Consider the following 18,742-nt stretch of genomic DNA (forward strand, 5'->3'; position numbering starts at 1 on the left):
TTTATTACGTTTTTCAGGTGACTGCAACTGGAGAAACATAGAACTACTGGTGAGCTCACTTCTAGATTTTTCAGAAAATTCTTGAAGATGACATCAGTTCTTCTAAGTGAATCCACTGATAATTGTGGTGTTTCTTGAGATATTCTACAATTACTTTAACTTCCCGGAGACTAGGACTGAGCTGGGTTTGGAGAAGTTCCTCCGTGGTAGGCATCAGCCCGGGAGCTCAGCGGGACCAACTGCCAGTCCCTGTGGGCCTGATACTCATCAGACCCTGTCCCCTAAACTCCGTCTCGTGTCCACCTTCCTACACTTGGGCTCCATAGGCAACAGAAGCCTCTGCGTGATGGTCCGGTTTGAAAACTCTGAGTGAACCTCACATAGTCCCCTAGAGAAATGCAATATCCATTTTTTTTTTCTGCCACCAGGGTTTAGTCTGCCTGGGAGGAGGAAATCAACTTCCTGCCTTCTGCATTTAGGATTCACATAAAATAAATGGTAGGACTTACACATCTAGAAATGCATATTTCTACTTTGGTTATTTATTTTCCTGATAAAAACATTTCTCCCAACATTGGGAATTCAAAGACCCATCGGTATTAGACGAACGGTCTGAAAACCTGAATGTGAAATCATATGAATATATATAAATATAAATAATGTGAGTGTGGAATGGACTTATTCCCTTCCCTTCATTATGCCTGCTGAGCCAAGTTCTGGAAAAGGGCAGGAAATAGCAGAAACAGCCCAGAGCAAATTAGACTGCAGGAAAAATAAAACAGGCCAGTAAAACAAAACACCTGTTTAAGCTATTGATCAACTCAAAGGTTATTAGAGAAATGATGAAGTATTAGAATAATATCATTTGTACCTTGATGTTTCTTTTTCTGAAATTTGTCTCATATTAAACCCAGCAAAGAGTAAATTTAAAGACCAAATGCTCTTAAGGATCCTCCTGCCCTCTCCGGTGGGCCAACCATCTGTCCTCATTTACGTGTTCTCTTAAAAAGCCTTCCTTTCTAGGTACCTGCTCTCAGACACCTGAGAAAAATCAGCAATGACTGTGTAATTCCACCATCTGCATGAGATAGCGTGGTTTCTCAAATACAATTTAATTTAATGAATCTATTCATTTGTGCCCAGACTTCTTCCAAAAAGGATTTAAGGTGGTTCACAGAGATACATAAAATCTAGTAGGATAGCATAGCCTAGAAGAGAGTGAGAAGGAAGTGGCGAAGGTCGAATTATAAAATCAAACCAGGAGTAAACTGCCACAAACTGCATATCACGAATTTCCATTTAATGCCAAGCGAAGCCTTAGTTTTAATTTAACCCCTCCTTGGATTCAAAAATTATTTCTACATCTTTTCCATTCTTATTTGTTTTCCATCTGTGAGTTTTAATTTTTTTCTAGTATAATTTTTTAAATTATACTTTTAAGTTCTGGGGTACATGTGCCGATTGTGCAGGATTGTTACATATTTTACGAGAAACTTGAGGGGCTTGAATCTGCCTGCGTCCCTTAGCAGGGCAATCCTGTTGTCTGTCCCACTGCTGGCTGCAGCACCACCTCCCTGGGATTTCTATTAGCCACAGGAGGAGAAGTGAATCTGGTCAGTTTCACGATGTCCACAACTTGACAGGAAACACATTGCTCAGGGTGCACAGCTATTCCTGACACTGAGCCAGACAGGAATTTCTCCTGTGAGTGTCCAGAAAGAGATGACTGGCCAAATCTAAACTACATGCAGGTTTTCTACTATGTGCAAGATGTTGATGCAGGTGCGGCGAGGGAGTGCAAAGAAGCACAAGACATGGCCTGTTCTCTCGGAGCTTAGAGTCCGATTTCTGACTCAAGTTCTCTTCCTCTTCCCCCAGTGTCCTTCCGAATGTTTATACAGGGTGCCAGGCACCCTGCTGGCTAACTACTGCAGTGCTTACTTTGTGCCAGATGCTCTTCCAAGCCCTTTGGACATTATCTATTTAATCTTCACTCTTTGGGGTAGGCACTATAAGTGTGCTCGCTTTCCCGGTGAGGAAACTGAAGCCCCAAAATGTTAATTAACTGCCCAAACAATCTGTACAGTCAGTCAGTGGAGGAACCTGACTTGGACTCAGGTAGTTGATTCGAGAGTCCATGAGCTTCATCACTGTGCCGTGTTCGGGTCTTAAGCACATTTATTGTCCCCTAAAGAATATAATCATATGCTAAGGAACATGGCGCCAGTCCCTCCACCCACACACAAATGAGATAACAGTGTCAGGAACCATTTGAGTGAGTGGCTTTGGAGCCACTCACTGAATGCCATTGACGTCTTGTGAAATTTATGTAAATCAAATTTTTGAGGATGTTTAGTATTTAAAATGTATTACAAGAGCTCAATATTTTTAAAAAGGATTCTGTAGAAAGTCTTTTGTAATCCTTGTTACTCTCCCTTGTTATGCTGCAGAAAAATCTCTTCTGGGTTTGATTAAATCAAGGTTCTACTGCAAATAGTTCAGTGCAGCTGCATATGGCTGTTTAAGGCATGATTCTCTGCAGATGGGGCTTTACCATGTTGATGGACATGCTCTGCCTTGAAGATGGCAGAGATGGTGGAGATGGCCCTCTTGTTTTCTCCCCAGGAGAACCACCAGCCCAGCCAGCTAGGCTACTTTCTTGATCTGGTTCCCAGAAGTGACAAGAGGTGGGAGGAGAAGTTAGAGAAGTTAGAGAACTAGAGAAACACTGAGACTTGCCTCACATGGAGAGCTCTTCATCGGTGCGGGAAATGTAGCACTGGTCACTGTAGCGCTTTCAGAAGCGGGGACATCAGTGGTACTGAGCAATAGTGCATGGTCTAGGAGAGAGGAAAAGAATCAGAAGCACACCATTATCAGGTACTGGGGGGCCAGGGGTGCAGGGGTCATGGACTGTGCACAGTTCTTTTCTAGCCTGGGGATATCTTTGAGGAAACAGGTTTCTGGCCTACAATGGAGAAGAAAGCCCACCTGCCAACAATTTCATTCTATACTGCCTGTGAGGTCCCAGCACCATCATGAGGGCTTCCACATCCCTGATTTTCCAAGTCACCAGCTTCAGTCCATGGCCCAGGAGTAGCTTGAAGCACACTGGCCTCCCCAGCTCCACCCTCTCCATTTTCAGTCATACATGGCCTTCCGGTGGTTTCTATGACTTTCACCCTCTTCTCCCCTGTCCAGAACCCAGGTCATCCTATGCCCCCTGCCCATGAAGACCCATTTCTTGTATTTTCTAAGCATCGCTCTGCCTGAAAATCTGGGAGAACAGGGGCTCCCAACCCCATGTGGTGGTGGAAGAAGCATCTACAAACTTCCAGGCTCTGCAGAGCATTTTGTAGGTGGTCAGAGCTGTGGTATGAGAGCTGGTGTGCGCTCACAACACAAGGGGCCCGCAGAACCCCAAGCATTACTTTAGTCTTTCCTTTCTACCTCTCTGAGTACAGGGCAGAGTAACCAGGAGGTCTCAGCAAGCATGAGGGAGATTCAAGGAGCTGGCATTATGTGACTGGGGACAGAAAAGCCCTCTTGCAGGCAGGCGGGTCACAATTGTTGCCTTTAGATTTCTGAAGGGCTGCCTTGCTGGGAGAGGCATAATTCAGTTCTGTGGGTCTCCAGGGAGCAAAGGTCATGATCAAGTAAAAGTCACAGAGAGGTGAAGCTTGCCTCCAGGTAAGGAAAGCTAATCCATGATTGGGAACAACAGCACGGCCTGCTCTAGGAGGCAGCAGGAGCCCTGTCACTGGAGGTATTCCACAGGGCTGGATGTTTCTTTGCTATGGGTGCTGTAGGGGGAATTATCAAACTGGGAACAGAGACATGAAGAGCACATCCAGCTTTGAACTCCACTTCTCTGCTTTTTCTACAGACAGAATGCTAAGAATGATGCTGCTGGATGGTGAGGACTGAGCCAGCTCTTACTTTGTTCAACAAATAAGGATTGGAGGGTCTCTAGTTCCACAAAAAGAAGGCAAATGATGAGGAAAGAAGGAGAGAAACCTTCCCATCCCATCAGCCCCATGCTTCGGAGAGGTAGGCACTGGGACCTGCCCGGGCCCCACCACTAGGCACAGCCCCCAAGGCTGGCTAGCCTGGCCTCTCCAGCAGCCCAACGTTGGGAGCTGTGCTGGCTTCACAGACCCTCTGTGATCCCACACCCTGCCCAGCCTGGTGTCTCTGAGTCTGGAGTCAGCTTATGCAGATGCGCTGGCTATTTCTTGGCTGTGTGGAGGCCCTTTGCTCTCTGGCAGACATGCAGGGTTTGTGGGGGATGGGCCCTGGAGAGGGGAGGACAGGCATTACTAACTTAAATCAGGGGTGACAGTGGGGGGATGACTGGAGAGGCTGTGCCACAGGGGGTGGACCGGGTGTAGGATAAGGTTCCCTGGGCACAACCCCGGGACAAATGACACAGGCCTTCCTGTGCCTCAGTCTCTGTCGTCTTAAAGAGGGCTATGGCTTTCCCTACCTCTCAATGAATTACGTGCCTGACACATAGTAGGCCCTCAACACACACTTATTGATGGAAAGGATTATTATCATTGTTGCTATTATCTTTTTGCTAATCCCTCCTCATGGTTCTCATTTTAAGAATCCAAAGGTGACATCTACCTTGGCCTGATTTAATCATTCGAAAGCTCAAGAAGATGTAAAGAGGGAATTGTTTATGAGTGCTCTAGGCAAGCTTTGGTTAGATGCCTGAGCTTGTCCTGCAGGTGGGGTGAAGCCCAGCTCTGAGTCTCTCATCTGGCTATGTGGGCATGACAATGGGCACCAGGGAGAAGGGAGGAGAGAAGCCGTACCTTGGTGGTCCTGGAACCGGGCGTCCTTTAGAGTTCTGACCTGCCACTGAGGAGTGTGGGGTGAGTGGGTGCCTTGGGTCCAGCCACAGAAGCCATCTTCAAAGTTGCAGTAAAAACCCACAGGGAGTTTACCTATGGAGACAGCAGAGAGGCAGTCATTTCCAGGACCACTGAAGGCAAAATATGCCAACTTCAAGTCAAATTAGCCAGGCATGACCCAATTATCTTCATTAGTAATACAACTCCCCAGCCAGAATGCTGGAAGACCAATGACACAGATCACAACGAAGAAAAGCCCCCAACCCCTAACTGATGCCTCTACTGGTTTACGGTTTCTTATCTTTAGCAAACAAAATAGGAAAAATAACTCCTCATCATGGGTATTGTTAGTCCAGTTGCATATCTGACAAAGCAGAGGCTCAGAATTCTTTTTTATTTTTTTTAAATTGTTCTTTAGGTTCTGGGGTACATGTGCAGATCATGCAGGATTGTTGCATAGGTACACACATGGCAATGTGGCAAGGTGGTTTGTTGCCTCCATCCCCATCACCTATATCTGGCATTTCTCCCCACGTTATCCCTTCCCAACCTCCCCATCCCCTTGCTGTGCCTCCCTTGGCCCCCCACAACAGATTCTAGTGTGTGATGGTCCCCTTCCTGTGTCCATGTGTTCTCACTGTTCAACACCTGCCTATGAATGAGAACATGCGGTGTTTGGTTTTCTGTTCTTGTGTCAGTTTGCTGAGAATGATGCTTTCCAGGTTCATCCATGTCCCTACAAAGGACCCGAACTTATCCTTTTTTTATGGCTGCATAGTATTCCATGGTGTATATGTGCCACATTTTCCTTGTCCAGTCTATCTTCGATGAGCATTTGGGTTGGTTCCAGGTCTTTGCTATTGTAAATAGTGCCTTAATGAACACACGTGTGCATGTGTCTTTATAAGAGAATGATTTATAATCCTTTGGGTACATACCCAGTAGTGGGATTGCTGGGTCAAATGGAATTTCTATTTCTAGGTCCTTGAGGAATCGCCACACTGTCTTCCACAATGGTTGAACTAATTTATACTCCCACCAACAGTGTAAAAGTGTTCCTATTTCTCCACATCCTCTCCAGCATCTGTTGTCTCCAGATTTTTTAACGATCACCATTCTAACTGGCGTGAGATGGTATCTCAATGTGGTTTTGATTTGCATTTCTCTAATAACCAGTGATGATGAGGATTTTTTCATATGTTTGTTGCCCTTATATATGTCTTCTTTTGAAAAGTGTCTGTTCATATCCTTTGCCCACTTTTGGATAGGTTTTTTTTTTTTTTTTCTTGTAAATCTGTTTTAGTTCTTTGTAGATTCTGGATATTAGCCCTTTGTCAGATGGGTAGATTGCAAAAATTTTTTCCCATCATGTTGGTTGCTAGTTCACTCTAATGATTGTTTCTTTTGCTGTACAGAAGCTCTGGAGTTTAATTAGGTCCCATTTGTCTATTTTGGCTTTTGTTGCCAATGCTTTTGGTGTTTTAGTCATGAAGTCCTTGCCTATGCCTATGTCCTGAATGGTTTTGCCTAGGTTTTCTTCTAGGGTTTTTATGGTGTTAGGTCTTACGTTTAAGTCTTTAATCCATCTGGAGTTAATTTTAGTGTAAGGTGTCAGGAAGGGGTCCAGTTTCTGCTTTCTGCACATGGCTAGCCAGTTTTCCCAATACCATTTATTAAATAGGGAATCCTTTCCCCATTGCTTGTTTTTGTCCAGTTTGTTAAAGATCAGATGGTTGTAGATGTGTGGCATTGCCTCCGAGGCCTCTGTTCTGTTCCATTGGTTTATATCTCTGTTTTGGTACCAGTACCATGCTGTTTTGATTACTGTAGCCTTGTAATATAGTTTGAAGTCAGGTAGCATGATGCCTCCAGCTTTGTTCTTTTTGCTTAGGATTGACTTGCCTATGTGGGCTCTTTTTTGGTTCCATATGAAGTTTAAGGTGTTTTTTTCCAGTTCAGTGAAGAAAGTTATTGGTAGCTTGATGGGGGTAGCATTGAATCTACAAATTACTTCGGACAGTATGGCCATTTTTATGATATTGATTCTTCCTAACCATGAGCATGGAATGTTTCTCCATCTGTTTGTGTCCTCTCTTATTTCCTTGAGCAGTGGTTTGTAGTTCTCCTTGAAGAAGTCCTTTACATCCTTTGTTAGTTGTATTCCTAGGTATTTTATTCTCTTTGTAGCAATCGTGAATGGGAGTTCGCTCATGATTTGGCTCTCTGTTAGTCTGTTACTGGTGTATAGGAATGCTTGTGATTTCTGCACATTGATTTTGTATCCTGAGACTTTGCTGAAGATGCTTATCAGTTTCAGGAGATTTGGGGCTGAGTTGATAGGGTCTTCTAAACATATATGATTATGTCATCTGCAAATAGAGACAATTTGACTTCCTCCTTTCCTAATTGAATACTCTTTTTTTGTTTTTCTTGCCTAATTGCTCTGGCTAGAACTTCCAATACTATATTGAATAGGAGTGATGACAGAGGGCATCCTTGTCTAGGGCCATATTTCAAAGGGAATGCTTCCAGTTTTTGCCCATTCAGTATGATATTGGCTGTAGGTTTGTCATAAATAGCTTTGATTTTGAGATATGTTCCTTCGATACCTAGTTTATTGAGAGTTTTTAGCATAAAGAGCTGTTGAATTTTGTCGAAGGCCTCCTCTGCATGCATTGAGATAATCATGTGGTTTTTGTCTTTGGTTCTGTTTATGTGGTGGATTACATTTATAGACTTGCGTATGTTGAACCAGCCTTGCATCCCCAGGATGAAGCCTACTTGATCATGATGGATAAGCTTTTTGATGTGCTGTTGCATTTGGTTTGCCAGTATTTTATTGAAGATTTTTGCATTTATGTTCATCATAGATATTGGCCTGAAGTATTGTTTTTTTGTTGAGTCTCTGCCGGGTTTTTGTATCTGGATGATGTTGGTCTCATAAAATGATTTGGGAAGGATTCCCTCTTTTTGGATTGTTTGAATAGTTTCAGAAGGAATGGTACCAGCTCCTCTTTGTACGTTTGGTAGAATTCGGCTGTGAACCCATCTTGACCTGTACTTTTTTTGATTAGTAGGCTATTAATTGCTGCCTCAACTTCAGCCCTTGTTATTGGTCTGTTCAAGGTTTCAACTTCTTCCTTGTTTAGGTTTGGGAGGGTGCAAGTGTCTAGGAATTTATCCATTTCTTCCAGGTTTACTGGTTTATGTGCATAGAGTTGTTTGTAGTAATCTCTGATGATAGTTTGTATTTCTGTGGAATCGGTGGTGATGTTCCCTTTATTGTTTTTTAATGCATCTATTTGATTCTTCTCCCTTTCTTTATTAATCTGGCTAGTGGTCTATTTTGTTGATCTTTTCAAAAAATCAGCTCCTGGATTTATTGATTTTTTGAAGGGTTTTTTGTGTGTCTATCTCCTTCAGTTCTGCTCTGATCTTAGTTATTTCTTGTCTTCTGCTAGCTTTTGAGTTTTTTTGATCTTGCTCCTTTAGCTCTTTCAATGTTGATGATAGGATGTTGATTTTAGATCTTTCCTTGCTTCTCATGTGGGCATTTATTGCTATAAATTTCCCTCTAGACACTGCTTTAAATGTGTCCCGGAGATTCTGGTACATTGTGTCTTCGTTCTTGTTGGTTTCAAATAACATCTTCATTTTTGCCTTCATTTCATTGTTTATCCAGTCAACATTCAGGAGCCAGTTGTTCAGTTTCCATGAAGTTGTGCAGTTCTGAGTTAGGTTCTTAATACTGAGTTCTAATTTGATTGCCCTGTGGTCTGAAAGGCTGTTTGTTATGATTTCCGTTCTTTTGCATTTGCTGAGGAGTGATTTACTTCCAATTATGTGGTCAATTTTAGAGTAGGTGCAATGTGGTGCTGAGAAGAATGTATATTCTGTTGATTTGAGATGGAGAGATCTGTAGATGTCTATTAGGTCTGCTTGGTCCAGATCTGAGTTCAAGTCCTGGGTATCCTTGTTAATTTTCTGTCTGGTTGATCTGTCTAATATTGACAGTGGAGTGTTAAAATCTCTCACTGTTATTGCATGGGAGTTAAGTCTCTTTGTATGTCATTAAGAACTTGCTTTATGTATCTGGGTGCTCCTGTATTTGGTGCGTATATATTTACAATTGTTAGCTCTTCTTGTTGCATTGATCCTTTTACTATTATGTAATGCCCTTCTTTGTCTCTTTTGATCTTTGTTGGTTTAAAGTCCATTTTATCAGAGACTAGGATTGCAACTCCTGCTTTTTTTTGCTCTCCATTTGCTTGATAAATCTTCCTCCATCCCTTTATTTTTAGCCTATGTGTGTCCTTGCATGTGAGATGGGTTTCCTGAATACAGCACACTGATGGGTCTTGACTTTTTATCCAATTTGCCAGTCTGTGTCTTTTGATTGGGGGTGTTTAGCCCATTTACATTTAGGGTTAATATTGTTATGTGTGAAATTGATCCTGCCATTTTGATGCTAGCTGGTGTTTTGCCCATTAGCTGACACATTTTCTTCATTGTATCAATGGTCTTTACCATTTGGTACGTTTTTTGGAGTGGCTGGTACTGGTTGTTCCTTTCCTTGTTTAGTGCTTCTTTCAGGAGCTCTTGTAAGGCAGGCCTGGTGGTGATGAAATCTCTCAGCAATTGCTTGTCCATAAAGGATTTTATTTCTCCTTCACTTATGAAGCTTAGTTTGGCTGGATATGAAATTCTAGATTGAAAGTTTTTTGCTTTAAGGATGTTGAATATTGGCTCCCACTCTCTTCTGGCTTGTAGGGTTTCTGCCAAGAGATCTACTGTGAGTCTTATGGGCTTCCCTTTGTGGTTAACCTGACCTTTCTCTCTGGCTGCCCTTAGCATTTTTTCCTTCATTTCAAGCCTGGTTCTGATGATTATGTGCCTTGGGGTTGCTCTTCTTGAGGAATACCTTTGTGGTGTTCTCTGTATTTCCTGGACTTGAATGTTGGCCTGCCTTGCTAGGTTGGGGATGTTCTCCTGGATAATATCCTGAAGACTGTTTTCCAGCTTGGAGTCATTCTCTCTGTCACATTCAGGTACACCTATCAAATGTAGATTAGGTCTTTTCACATAATCCCATATCTTGGAGGCTTCATTCATTTCTTTTCACTCTTTTTTCTCTAATCTTACCTTCTCATTTTATTTCATTGAGTTGATCTTCAATCTCCGATATCCTTTCTTCTGCTTGGTCGATTCACCTATTGAAACTTGTGTATGCTTTGCAAAGTTCTCGTGCTGTGTTTTTCAGCTCCATCAAGTCATTTATATTCTTCTCTAAGCTGTTCATTCTAGTTAGCATTTCATCTAACCTTTTTTCAAGGTTCTTAGTTTCTTTGCATTGGGTTAGCATTTGTTCTTTTAGCTCTGAGAAGTTTGTTATTATCCACCTTTTGAAGCCTGTTTCTGTCAATTCATCAGATTCATTCTCCATCCAGCTTTGTTCCCTAGCTGGTGAGGAGCTGTGATCCCTTGGAGGAGGAGAGGTGTTCTGGTTTTTGGTATTTTCATCCTTTTTGTGCTGGTTCCTTCTATCTTCGTGGATTTATCTACCTGTGGTCTTTGTAGCTGGTGACTTTCAGATGGGGTCTCTGAGTGGACATCCTTTTTGTTGATGTGGAAGCTATATCTTTCTGTTTCTTAGTTTTCCTTCTAACAGTCAGGCCCCTCTGCTGCAGAACTGCTGGAGGTCCACTCCAGACCCTGTGTGCCTGGGGATCACCCATGGAGGCTGCAGAACAGCAAGGGTTGCTGCCGGTTTCTTCTTCTGTCATCTTCGTTGCAGAAGGGTACCCACCAGATGTTGGCCTGAGTTCTCCTTTATGAGGTGTCTCTTTGGGTATACAGGGGTCAGGGAGCTGCTTGAGGACACAGTCTGTCCCTTATAGGAGCTCAAGTGCTATGCTGGGAGTTCCGTTGTTCCGTGCAGAGCTGCTGGGCAAGTACATTTAAGTCTGATGCAGCTGAACTCATAACCACCTCTTTTCCTAGGTGCTCTGTCCTAGGAAGGTAGGGCTCTATATATAAGTTCCTGACGTGCTGCTGCCTTTTTTCATAGTTGTCCTGCCCTGCATAGAGATAGTCTAGTCACAGTCTGCCAGCAGAGGCATTGTGAGCTGCTGTGGGCTCTGCCCAGCTGCTGTGTGAACTTCCTTGACCAGAGGCTCAGAATTCTTAAGCAACCTGACCAGGATCACACAGCTAGCAGGTAACCCAGCTAGGACTCAAATCCAGATCTTCTGCTTCTAAATTCTGTGCTCTTTGTGCTGATCTACCATGAATGTGACCTCAGGAGAAGCCAATGTATAGCTCACTACATTTCTAATGGTTGACTCAGTGTCAAGAGTGTGGTGGTGGTTGTGGTACTGTTGACTGGGGGTTTGTCTGGGTCTATCAAATTACCATCTGCAGAGACTCAAAACTTTCCATTTGCTTTCCTTTATCTTCCAGTCCCCTTGCAGTTAAGTGAAGCCATATGATGTGCTCTGGCTAATGAAATGTGAGTGGAAGTGATGTGTCTTCTCTGAATTAAGACTGCAAAAAGCCCTTGTGTAAATCTTTGGTCTCTCTATTCCCTTGCTGAAACAACCAATGAGAGTTCTTATTCCTAAGGGTAACACTATATTGATGGAGGAGCCTCTGCCAGCCTAGGTCCCTGAGTGATCCTGTGGAGCAGAGGCCCCGCCCACTCCCATCCTCATTGGACAGGTACTGTAAATGTTAATCCCAAGCCACTGAAATCTGGGGTTTATTACTGCAGCATGATCTAGCCTATCCTGATCAAACAATCCTAGTCACTGGGGTCTCTTGATATCATCTGTCGGCTCAGCACAAAGGGTACACAATCTTTTTCTCTACATCAGACTGATCTCAGGTCCCATTAAAGAGGCTACAGTCAGCTTTCTAGACTGTGCATTTCTCAACTGCCCACAGAAGGAAGAGGGAAGGATAAGAGGGTGAGAGAGAGAGAGCTCACTTTCTCCAGCTCACTCTGAGCATGGCTCCAGGAAAGGTGCTTAGCCCTGAGGAGCTAGTGGGCTATTCCCGGTGATTCTGATGGCATCCAACACTTCCCAGCCTAGCTGCGGAGAAGCCTGTCTCCACGCAGGAGGAAAGAAGCTCTCTAGCTGAGACCCACAGCACTGCATGTCCTTCCTCTGTCTCAGCCTTCTTGGCAGCAGCAGGCTGACAAAGAGGGCCCTAACGCTTCCTGGCTGTGACAGCACCTTGGTGAATTATTACTCATTTCCCCCCAATTCTCTGTGCATTTCACACAGAGGCAGAATTATAAATTAAAACAGGCTGTCACTGACTTTGAGCATCTCTTCCCATTTATACCCCCCTGAAGAAATCATTTCCCCCCAAGCCCCACATGTTTCTCTGATTAAAAATCCCAAAGCTAAGAAGAACTTTCTGTTTTATTTTTTATTCCCCCCTCAAGGGATCCCACATCTACTTCTTTTGCAGAAACCCACTGGTGGCTGGAAGTGACCTTCTCATGGAGTGTCCTTTACAAGTGAGTTTTAAAATGGCTGACGCCTGTAATCCTAGAACTTTGGGAGGCCATGGCAGGCAGATCACCTAAGGTCAGGAGTTCAAGAACAGCCTGGCCAACATGGTGAAACCCTGTCTCTACTAAAAATACAAAAATTAGCTAGGTGTGGTGGTGGGCTCCTATAATCCCAGCTACTCAGGAGGCTGAGGCAGAAGAATCGCTTGAACTCAGGAGGCGGAGGTTGCAGTGAGCCCAGATTGCACCACTGCACCCCAGGCTGGGTGACAGAGCGAGAGTGTGTCTCAAAAAAAAATGCACTTCCTTCTCTTGAAGTGAAATACACACTACGGCATCTAGCTCTGGTTTTGTCTCTACTATTGGAATTCATGCAGGTCTTCAGAAATTTGAAGAAAGATCGCACCTCTCTGAGCTGAGATTGCACCACTGCACTCCAGCCTGGGCAACAAGAGCGAAACTCCGACTCAAACAAACAAACAAAACAAACAAACAAACAAACAAACAAACAACCAAAACCCAAGGCCCACAATGAAAGATTCCAGTGGGTGATGGATTCCTGGAGGAAGGAGGAAGCCAGCCTGAGGTGGGAGCTGCAGTGTGTCACTCTCTCTTACCCTTTTAGGAGGTAGAGGGAGTGAACAGAGCCTGGATCATGGGTACTGGTATCACAGCAGCACTGGAATCTGAACACATGGGCTCTAGTTCTAGCCTTACCACTTCCTGCTGTGTGACCTTACATAAGTCACTTCTTCCTTAGAGTCTCAGGTACCTTATCTGTAAAATGGGGCAATATTAGTATCTATTTTACTGAGCTGGTTTGAGGATAAAGTAGGGGAGAGAGTGTGGAAACACTTTGTAAACAGCCAGAGAGGTACAAATGTAAAGTGGTGGTAGTGTTATTAATTGTCATTCACACCTAACATGGAGCTAACTCATCAGAGTATGGCTGAAACTGACAGTAAGTCCCTGGCTGGCTCTCTGGAAATGCCTGTTGGAGCCTGCATATGTGGTAGCTCTGCCTATGCATTTTGGATGGACAGGAATGTAGAAAGCCATCAGCATTCTCTGAGGCGGCAATTAAAACCCTAAATGGAGGAAGGGGAGCAGAGGATTTCCATGACTGTAAACTCATCAAGGCAGTGTGCTCAGTCAGAAGCCACTCCTGAGGAAGTTGGTGGGGTTAAGGTTAAGAGTCAGAACAAAGACCCCTGTGGACTAGGCTGCAACTGGGAAATCGCTGCTAAGGCCAATTGCTGAGCAAAAGGTTGGCCCACAGGGTTGGGTCTAACGGTATCAACTCATCCTCTGATCAACCTTTTCTCTTCTCATTTGCCCCAAGCTCCTACTCAGTGCTTTGCAGATAGGAGGACTTCAAAACTTATTTGCTGAACAAAATGGGAGTGGGCTCAATCCTCTAATTCTTTGACACTCAAAATACGGTCCAGGGACCAGCTGCAGCCTCATCACCTGTGAATCTGTTAGATGCCTGGAATCTCAGGCCCTGTCCTGACCCCCTGGATCAGAATCTGCATTTTTAACAGGCTCCCCTAGCGTCTCCTGTGCACCTTAAGTTTGGAGAAGCACGGTTCTAACCAACTCCGTTCTTGGGCTGCAGCCAGTTATTTCATTGGCTGGATGGCCAAATTGTGCTGTGGGTAGGTCAATCAATCCTGCAACATTTGGCAATTATGACACCTGATTCCACTCTAAGAGAGACAAACTGGTAGAGTCATGGAGCTGTGACCTCAGCAGCAGCTGTGGGAGCTGCCAAGTATAAACTCCAGGCCAAATGACACTACTTCTTTTCCTTCCTGCGTGACAACTCTGTTAACGTTTTTGATAAATATGTGCTATATATTTTCTTGAAAATATAGAGTCATGGGAAAAAATGCTAGAAGAAATACATCAAAATATTACAGTTATCTCTGAATGTTTGAGAGGGAGGATTATGGGCAATAGTTATTTTCTCCTGTGTACATTTCTAGATTTTCTGTATTTTACAACCAGTATGTTTTATTTTACGATAAAGAAATACACTTTTAAAACACTGTTTTTGCTTGGCAGGAAGAGTATCCTCAGCACACAGATGAGGTGATCGAGTCCATAGGGGAAAAGTGATCTGTTAGCAATACCCAGTGGATCACTGACTCGTCCAGGGAATGAAGTGGGGACACCTGGCCCCTTTCTGGGGAGCCACATGCCATTAAGGCCATTGGTCAGAATACACAGAGAGTCGAGAAAACCCCCTTCAGTGCATTTGGGCTGTCTCACTTGGATTAGGTGATGTTTAATTAGAAACGCAGAAGTGGCTGTGTTGGAGAGGGGACTGAGAGTAGTGTGGGGGGGGTGCGGGTTTGGAGGAGAGAGTAGGACAAACAGATGAGTGTCGTGATTGGACAGAAAAAGGCAAGGGAACGTCACCTCCCTCTCAGGCCCTTCACTCATCCTGGACAACTCTCAGAATTCTTAAGGGCTCCAAAGAGATCCAGTAACGTTGCCCGGAGTGAGTCTGATAATCTGTTTGGAGTCCCAGCGTGTGCAGGGGACTCCCTCTGGGAAGGTGTGGGAGTTGAGGCTGGCCCTTTGGTAGGGGGAGTTGATTAAATGGAACCTACTTTCCCCCTCCAAATTCCAACCATGGCAGGGTTTGGTCAACTACGCTGGCGCAAGATGAATGACCCTCTGGAAGGTTCTTGAGAGGACCTGGCTATCCCCAACAGAGCTGCAGTGTGAACACCTGCTCAGAGAAAACATTTTAACAGGTTCCAGACCACCTGGAAAAGAGCAGGTGTAGTCAAGAGTATTTTCCTCTGATATTGGTGTTGATTCTGGAAACCATCCCCATGAAGAAAACAATAACATGAATAATACTGGCTAACATTTACTGAGCATTTACTGTGTGCCAGGAGCTGCTCCAAACACTTCCCGCTTGTTTCTCAGACATCAGAGTGTGAGTAGGCATCACATTACAGTTGAGGAACCCGAGATCCAGACAGGGAGGCCGATGATCTGAACCCTCCTACCCCTAGAGAAAGGCAGTAGCATAGCCCTGGTCCTCCCTGTCTCTTCCTGGCCCCTTCATCCTAAGTATAGCTGTGACTAGGTTTAGCTAAATGCTGGAAGCTCGTGAAACAGAGTTTAGCCTGCAGTGGTTCAGAGTGTGGCTCTGAAGTCAGACTGAGCCTGCATCACTGCTCAGCCGCTGGCTATCAGTTTGATCACGGACAACCACTTAAACTCCCTGAGCTTCAGCTTCCTCGTCTCTAACAAAGATGGGTACAATAGCATCACACAGGATGTTGTAAGGATGAAGCAAGTTCATACCTGAGAAGTGTTAAGAACAGCTCCTGACTCCTAGAGTAAAGGCTCAACAGGTGTCGTTGCTGTTATTTTCATGGGAATGTTTTTCAGACTCGACATTAGTGTAATGGGGAAAACAGTAAAAATGCCAGAGAGGAAGAGGAGCACAAATAAGAAAAAGGATATTTTCTAAGAGTGCTGCCAAGATCCGAGTGGGAATAACTCTCCTGAATTGAACTTCGCTCCCAGCAACTGCTTTCCATAGCCAAGCACAGTGAGGGTGTTCTCCAGGGTCGGGGGTTATTCTGAGCTTGTCAGAGTTGCTTTTCAAATGTGGCTGAAAAAGCCTCTGGGCCCCAGGTTCTGGCCATCAGTACTTGAAGCAGACTTCCCTGAAGCTTGGAGCTGGCCAGGAACCAATAATGGTAAGCTTTGGAGTGGTGGGAAATGCCCTGAGCCCGTAGTAATCGGCTGGATCCTGAAGGCCCAGGGCTGTAATCACAGCTCTGTCTCTGACATGCTGTGTGACCCTGAACAAGTCAATTGCCTTATCTGTGCCTTCATTTTTCCAATTGTCAATCAGGGCATGGCCTGACTGACCTGTGTCCCAGCTGGGAAGTGGGTATCAAAAAACTTGAAAAAGGCAATCGCGAAATCACACAGTTCAGAGGCACTGCTGGAAACACTATGGATACAAATAAATAGAGAGACACACACAGGCCCCTGAACAGGGCATTGTGGGCAGGGTGGCTTCACTTTGGGCCATGCGTGTAGTGAGAACTCTATAAGAAAGGCCAGGAGCGGAACAGAACAGGCCAAGCAAAGCCCTTCCCTGTAACTCTTTGCTGAGTTTTATCTAAAAACACACAACAATTCCATAATAATTGGAAACTTCACTTCAAAGGTTGGTATAAAAATGAAGTGTAAAAAATTGGGAAATGGATGTCTTTATTGCTTCATTTAAATGAGAATAAATAAAACCTTCCCTGCCCCCCACAATGGGTCTACATGACTGGGGGCAGAGGGCCGTGTTTTAAAAGGTATTTTGGAAACTTTCTTGCAGGCCAGTGGGATCTGCATATCTGGGAGGTGAGGCATTTGCTCCGGGTCTGGGGCCCACCCCAGGCACCATTCTGCCTTGTCCTTCCCCAATCCAGGCTGTTTCACTCCCCGCCCCTGTGTGGAGCTTTCAGTGCTTTGAGGGCAGATGCTGAGTTATTCGTCTCTGCTCCAGGATCTGGCACATTTTCCAGCTCCCTGTAGGTATTCTGCAAGTGTTGGTGGTTTCCGTGGCAAAAACATAAAGGGCTCTGAAGTGATTACTTCTGGAGAGACAGCTGCGGGGAGCACCACGTTCAAGTGCAGGAGCACCAGCTGGGAGTCTACTCTGCCCCGACTGCCAGCGGGGCCTCGGCAATTTGTTTTCCTCTATGGAGTCCAAGTTGCCCAACTCATTGTTTCCCCTCAATCAATGGAGATTCACTGAGCACTGAAGCTGTGCCAGGAATCATGAGAGGTATTGCTACGAGAAAGACGACAGAGACATAGAAATCGCCTCCATAAAATATAATGGATGCATGCCCACTAGGATGGCTAAAATTAAAAAGACAGATAATATGACGTGTTGGCGAAGATACAGAGAAAGTGGGCCCCTCATAGGCTGCTAAATACCCAGAATAGGCAAATCTATAGAAACAAAGATTAGTGGTTGTTTCAGGCTAATGGCAGGGGATTGAAGCAAAATGGGAAGAGATACTACAGGTTCTTTTTGGGTGATAAAAATGTTCTAAAGTTAAATTGTGATGATGGCTGAACAACCCTGTGACTATGTGGAAAACAGTGAATTGTACACTTGAGGTGGGTGAATTGTATATGAATTCTATCTCAAAGCTATTCATAAAAGGTCATGGCAGTGATGATGTTTGTATAGATCCACTGCGTTGTCGGGGAAGGGTCCAGAGGGAGAAGAGCCAAGGGTACTTGTCGAGGACAGTCAGAGGAGGCTTTCTGAAAGAATCAACTCGGGGCGAGTCTTGGAGTAGATGTGACTCAACAAAGGGAAGGGGAGACCATGTAAGCAAGCCATAGCAGCATGAAGGACCTGCAAAGTGGTTTCATACGGCCGGAGCTGGGGTGCATGGAAGAGGGAGAGGATGAGGGGCAGGTGGGGAATGAGGCTTGGAAGGTGAGGGAAGTCTGGTCATGGAGGGCTTTCAATGTCACACTGGAGCTAGGCTTCATCCTGCACATTTTCTCTGTGCCTTAAGGATGCTGATGGCATAATTTACAAGATCTCGTTTGATTTTTGACTTATATGACTGCAGACTTATATTTCTAGACCACAAATCTTAGCTCTACCTCTTGAAGACTGTGTGGCTTTGCCATGAGAGGAGTCACAAGTGTTATTGGATGTCGGGAAGGCTGTCCATGCTCTCATACCTGGGATAATGGGGACAAGAGGGGCTTAGGGGATGGGCTGGGCTGGGCTGGGGCAGGGTGGGGCAGCCCCATCTACTCACGGCACATCTGGCTCTCGTCTTCTCCCTGGGCACAGTCCTGGTGGAAGTCACAGGCCTGGCCAAGCTGGAGGACTGTCCCGTTCCAACAAGTGAAGGAGCTCTGCAGGGCCATCTTGGAGCCTGGGGATGTTCCTGGAGAGCACACAGACACACAGCCATGGTGAGTTTGCATGACCCCAGGCACCAGCTGGCCTGATGGGTTGGTCCCATGGGCGGGTTGCAAGGACAGCATTATCCCACCCTGCCGTTCACATCCCCAGGCCTGACTGAGACATCTGCATTTCCATCTGGCCACACCCAGGGCCAACACCAGCAGGTGAGAGGAGTCAAAGCCCCTCACGCTCATCCATGGCCTGCTGGGGTATCTCACTTTCTAGGATGGTGAGCAGCAGAGTGGTCCATGTTCCCTATGCGACATTCCCCCTTGGGGGTTCTCAAACCCATGGCTTTAGTGTGCCAAGCGGATGGCTTCCAGGTGGAATCTCACCTGCACAGACAGCTCCACCCTCAAGGTAAATTTGGGGTACCAAGAAGTGGACCTG

The 18,742-nt window shown here is 45.1% G+C and overlaps 1 protein-coding gene across 1 annotated transcript in view; it reads right to left on the reverse strand.

Moving 5' to 3' along the window:
- The window catches only part of ALK (ALK receptor tyrosine kinase), a 752,988-nt gene that overhangs the window by 145,405 nt on the left and 588,841 nt on the right, over positions 1-18,742 (reverse strand). The window contains exons 6-8 of the mRNA XM_064363964.1: positions 18,201-18,332; positions 4,821-4,952; positions 2,740-2,840 (exon numbers count right to left, since the gene is read on the reverse strand). Coding sequence (XP_064220034.1) covers positions 2,740-2,840; positions 4,821-4,952; positions 18,201-18,332 — 365 coding nt within the window. The remainder of the gene's footprint in view (positions 1-2,739; positions 2,841-4,820; positions 4,953-18,200; positions 18,333-18,742) is intronic.

The sequence above is a fragment of the Aotus nancymaae genome, unplaced genomic scaffold (genome assembly GCF_030222135.1).
Source record: "Aotus nancymaae isolate 86718 unplaced genomic scaffold, 86718_ANA_hifiasm-v0.15.2.pri h1tg000057l, whole genome shotgun sequence".
In the NCBI taxonomy this organism is placed as follows: Eukaryota; Metazoa; Chordata; class Mammalia; order Primates; family Aotidae; genus Aotus; species Aotus nancymaae.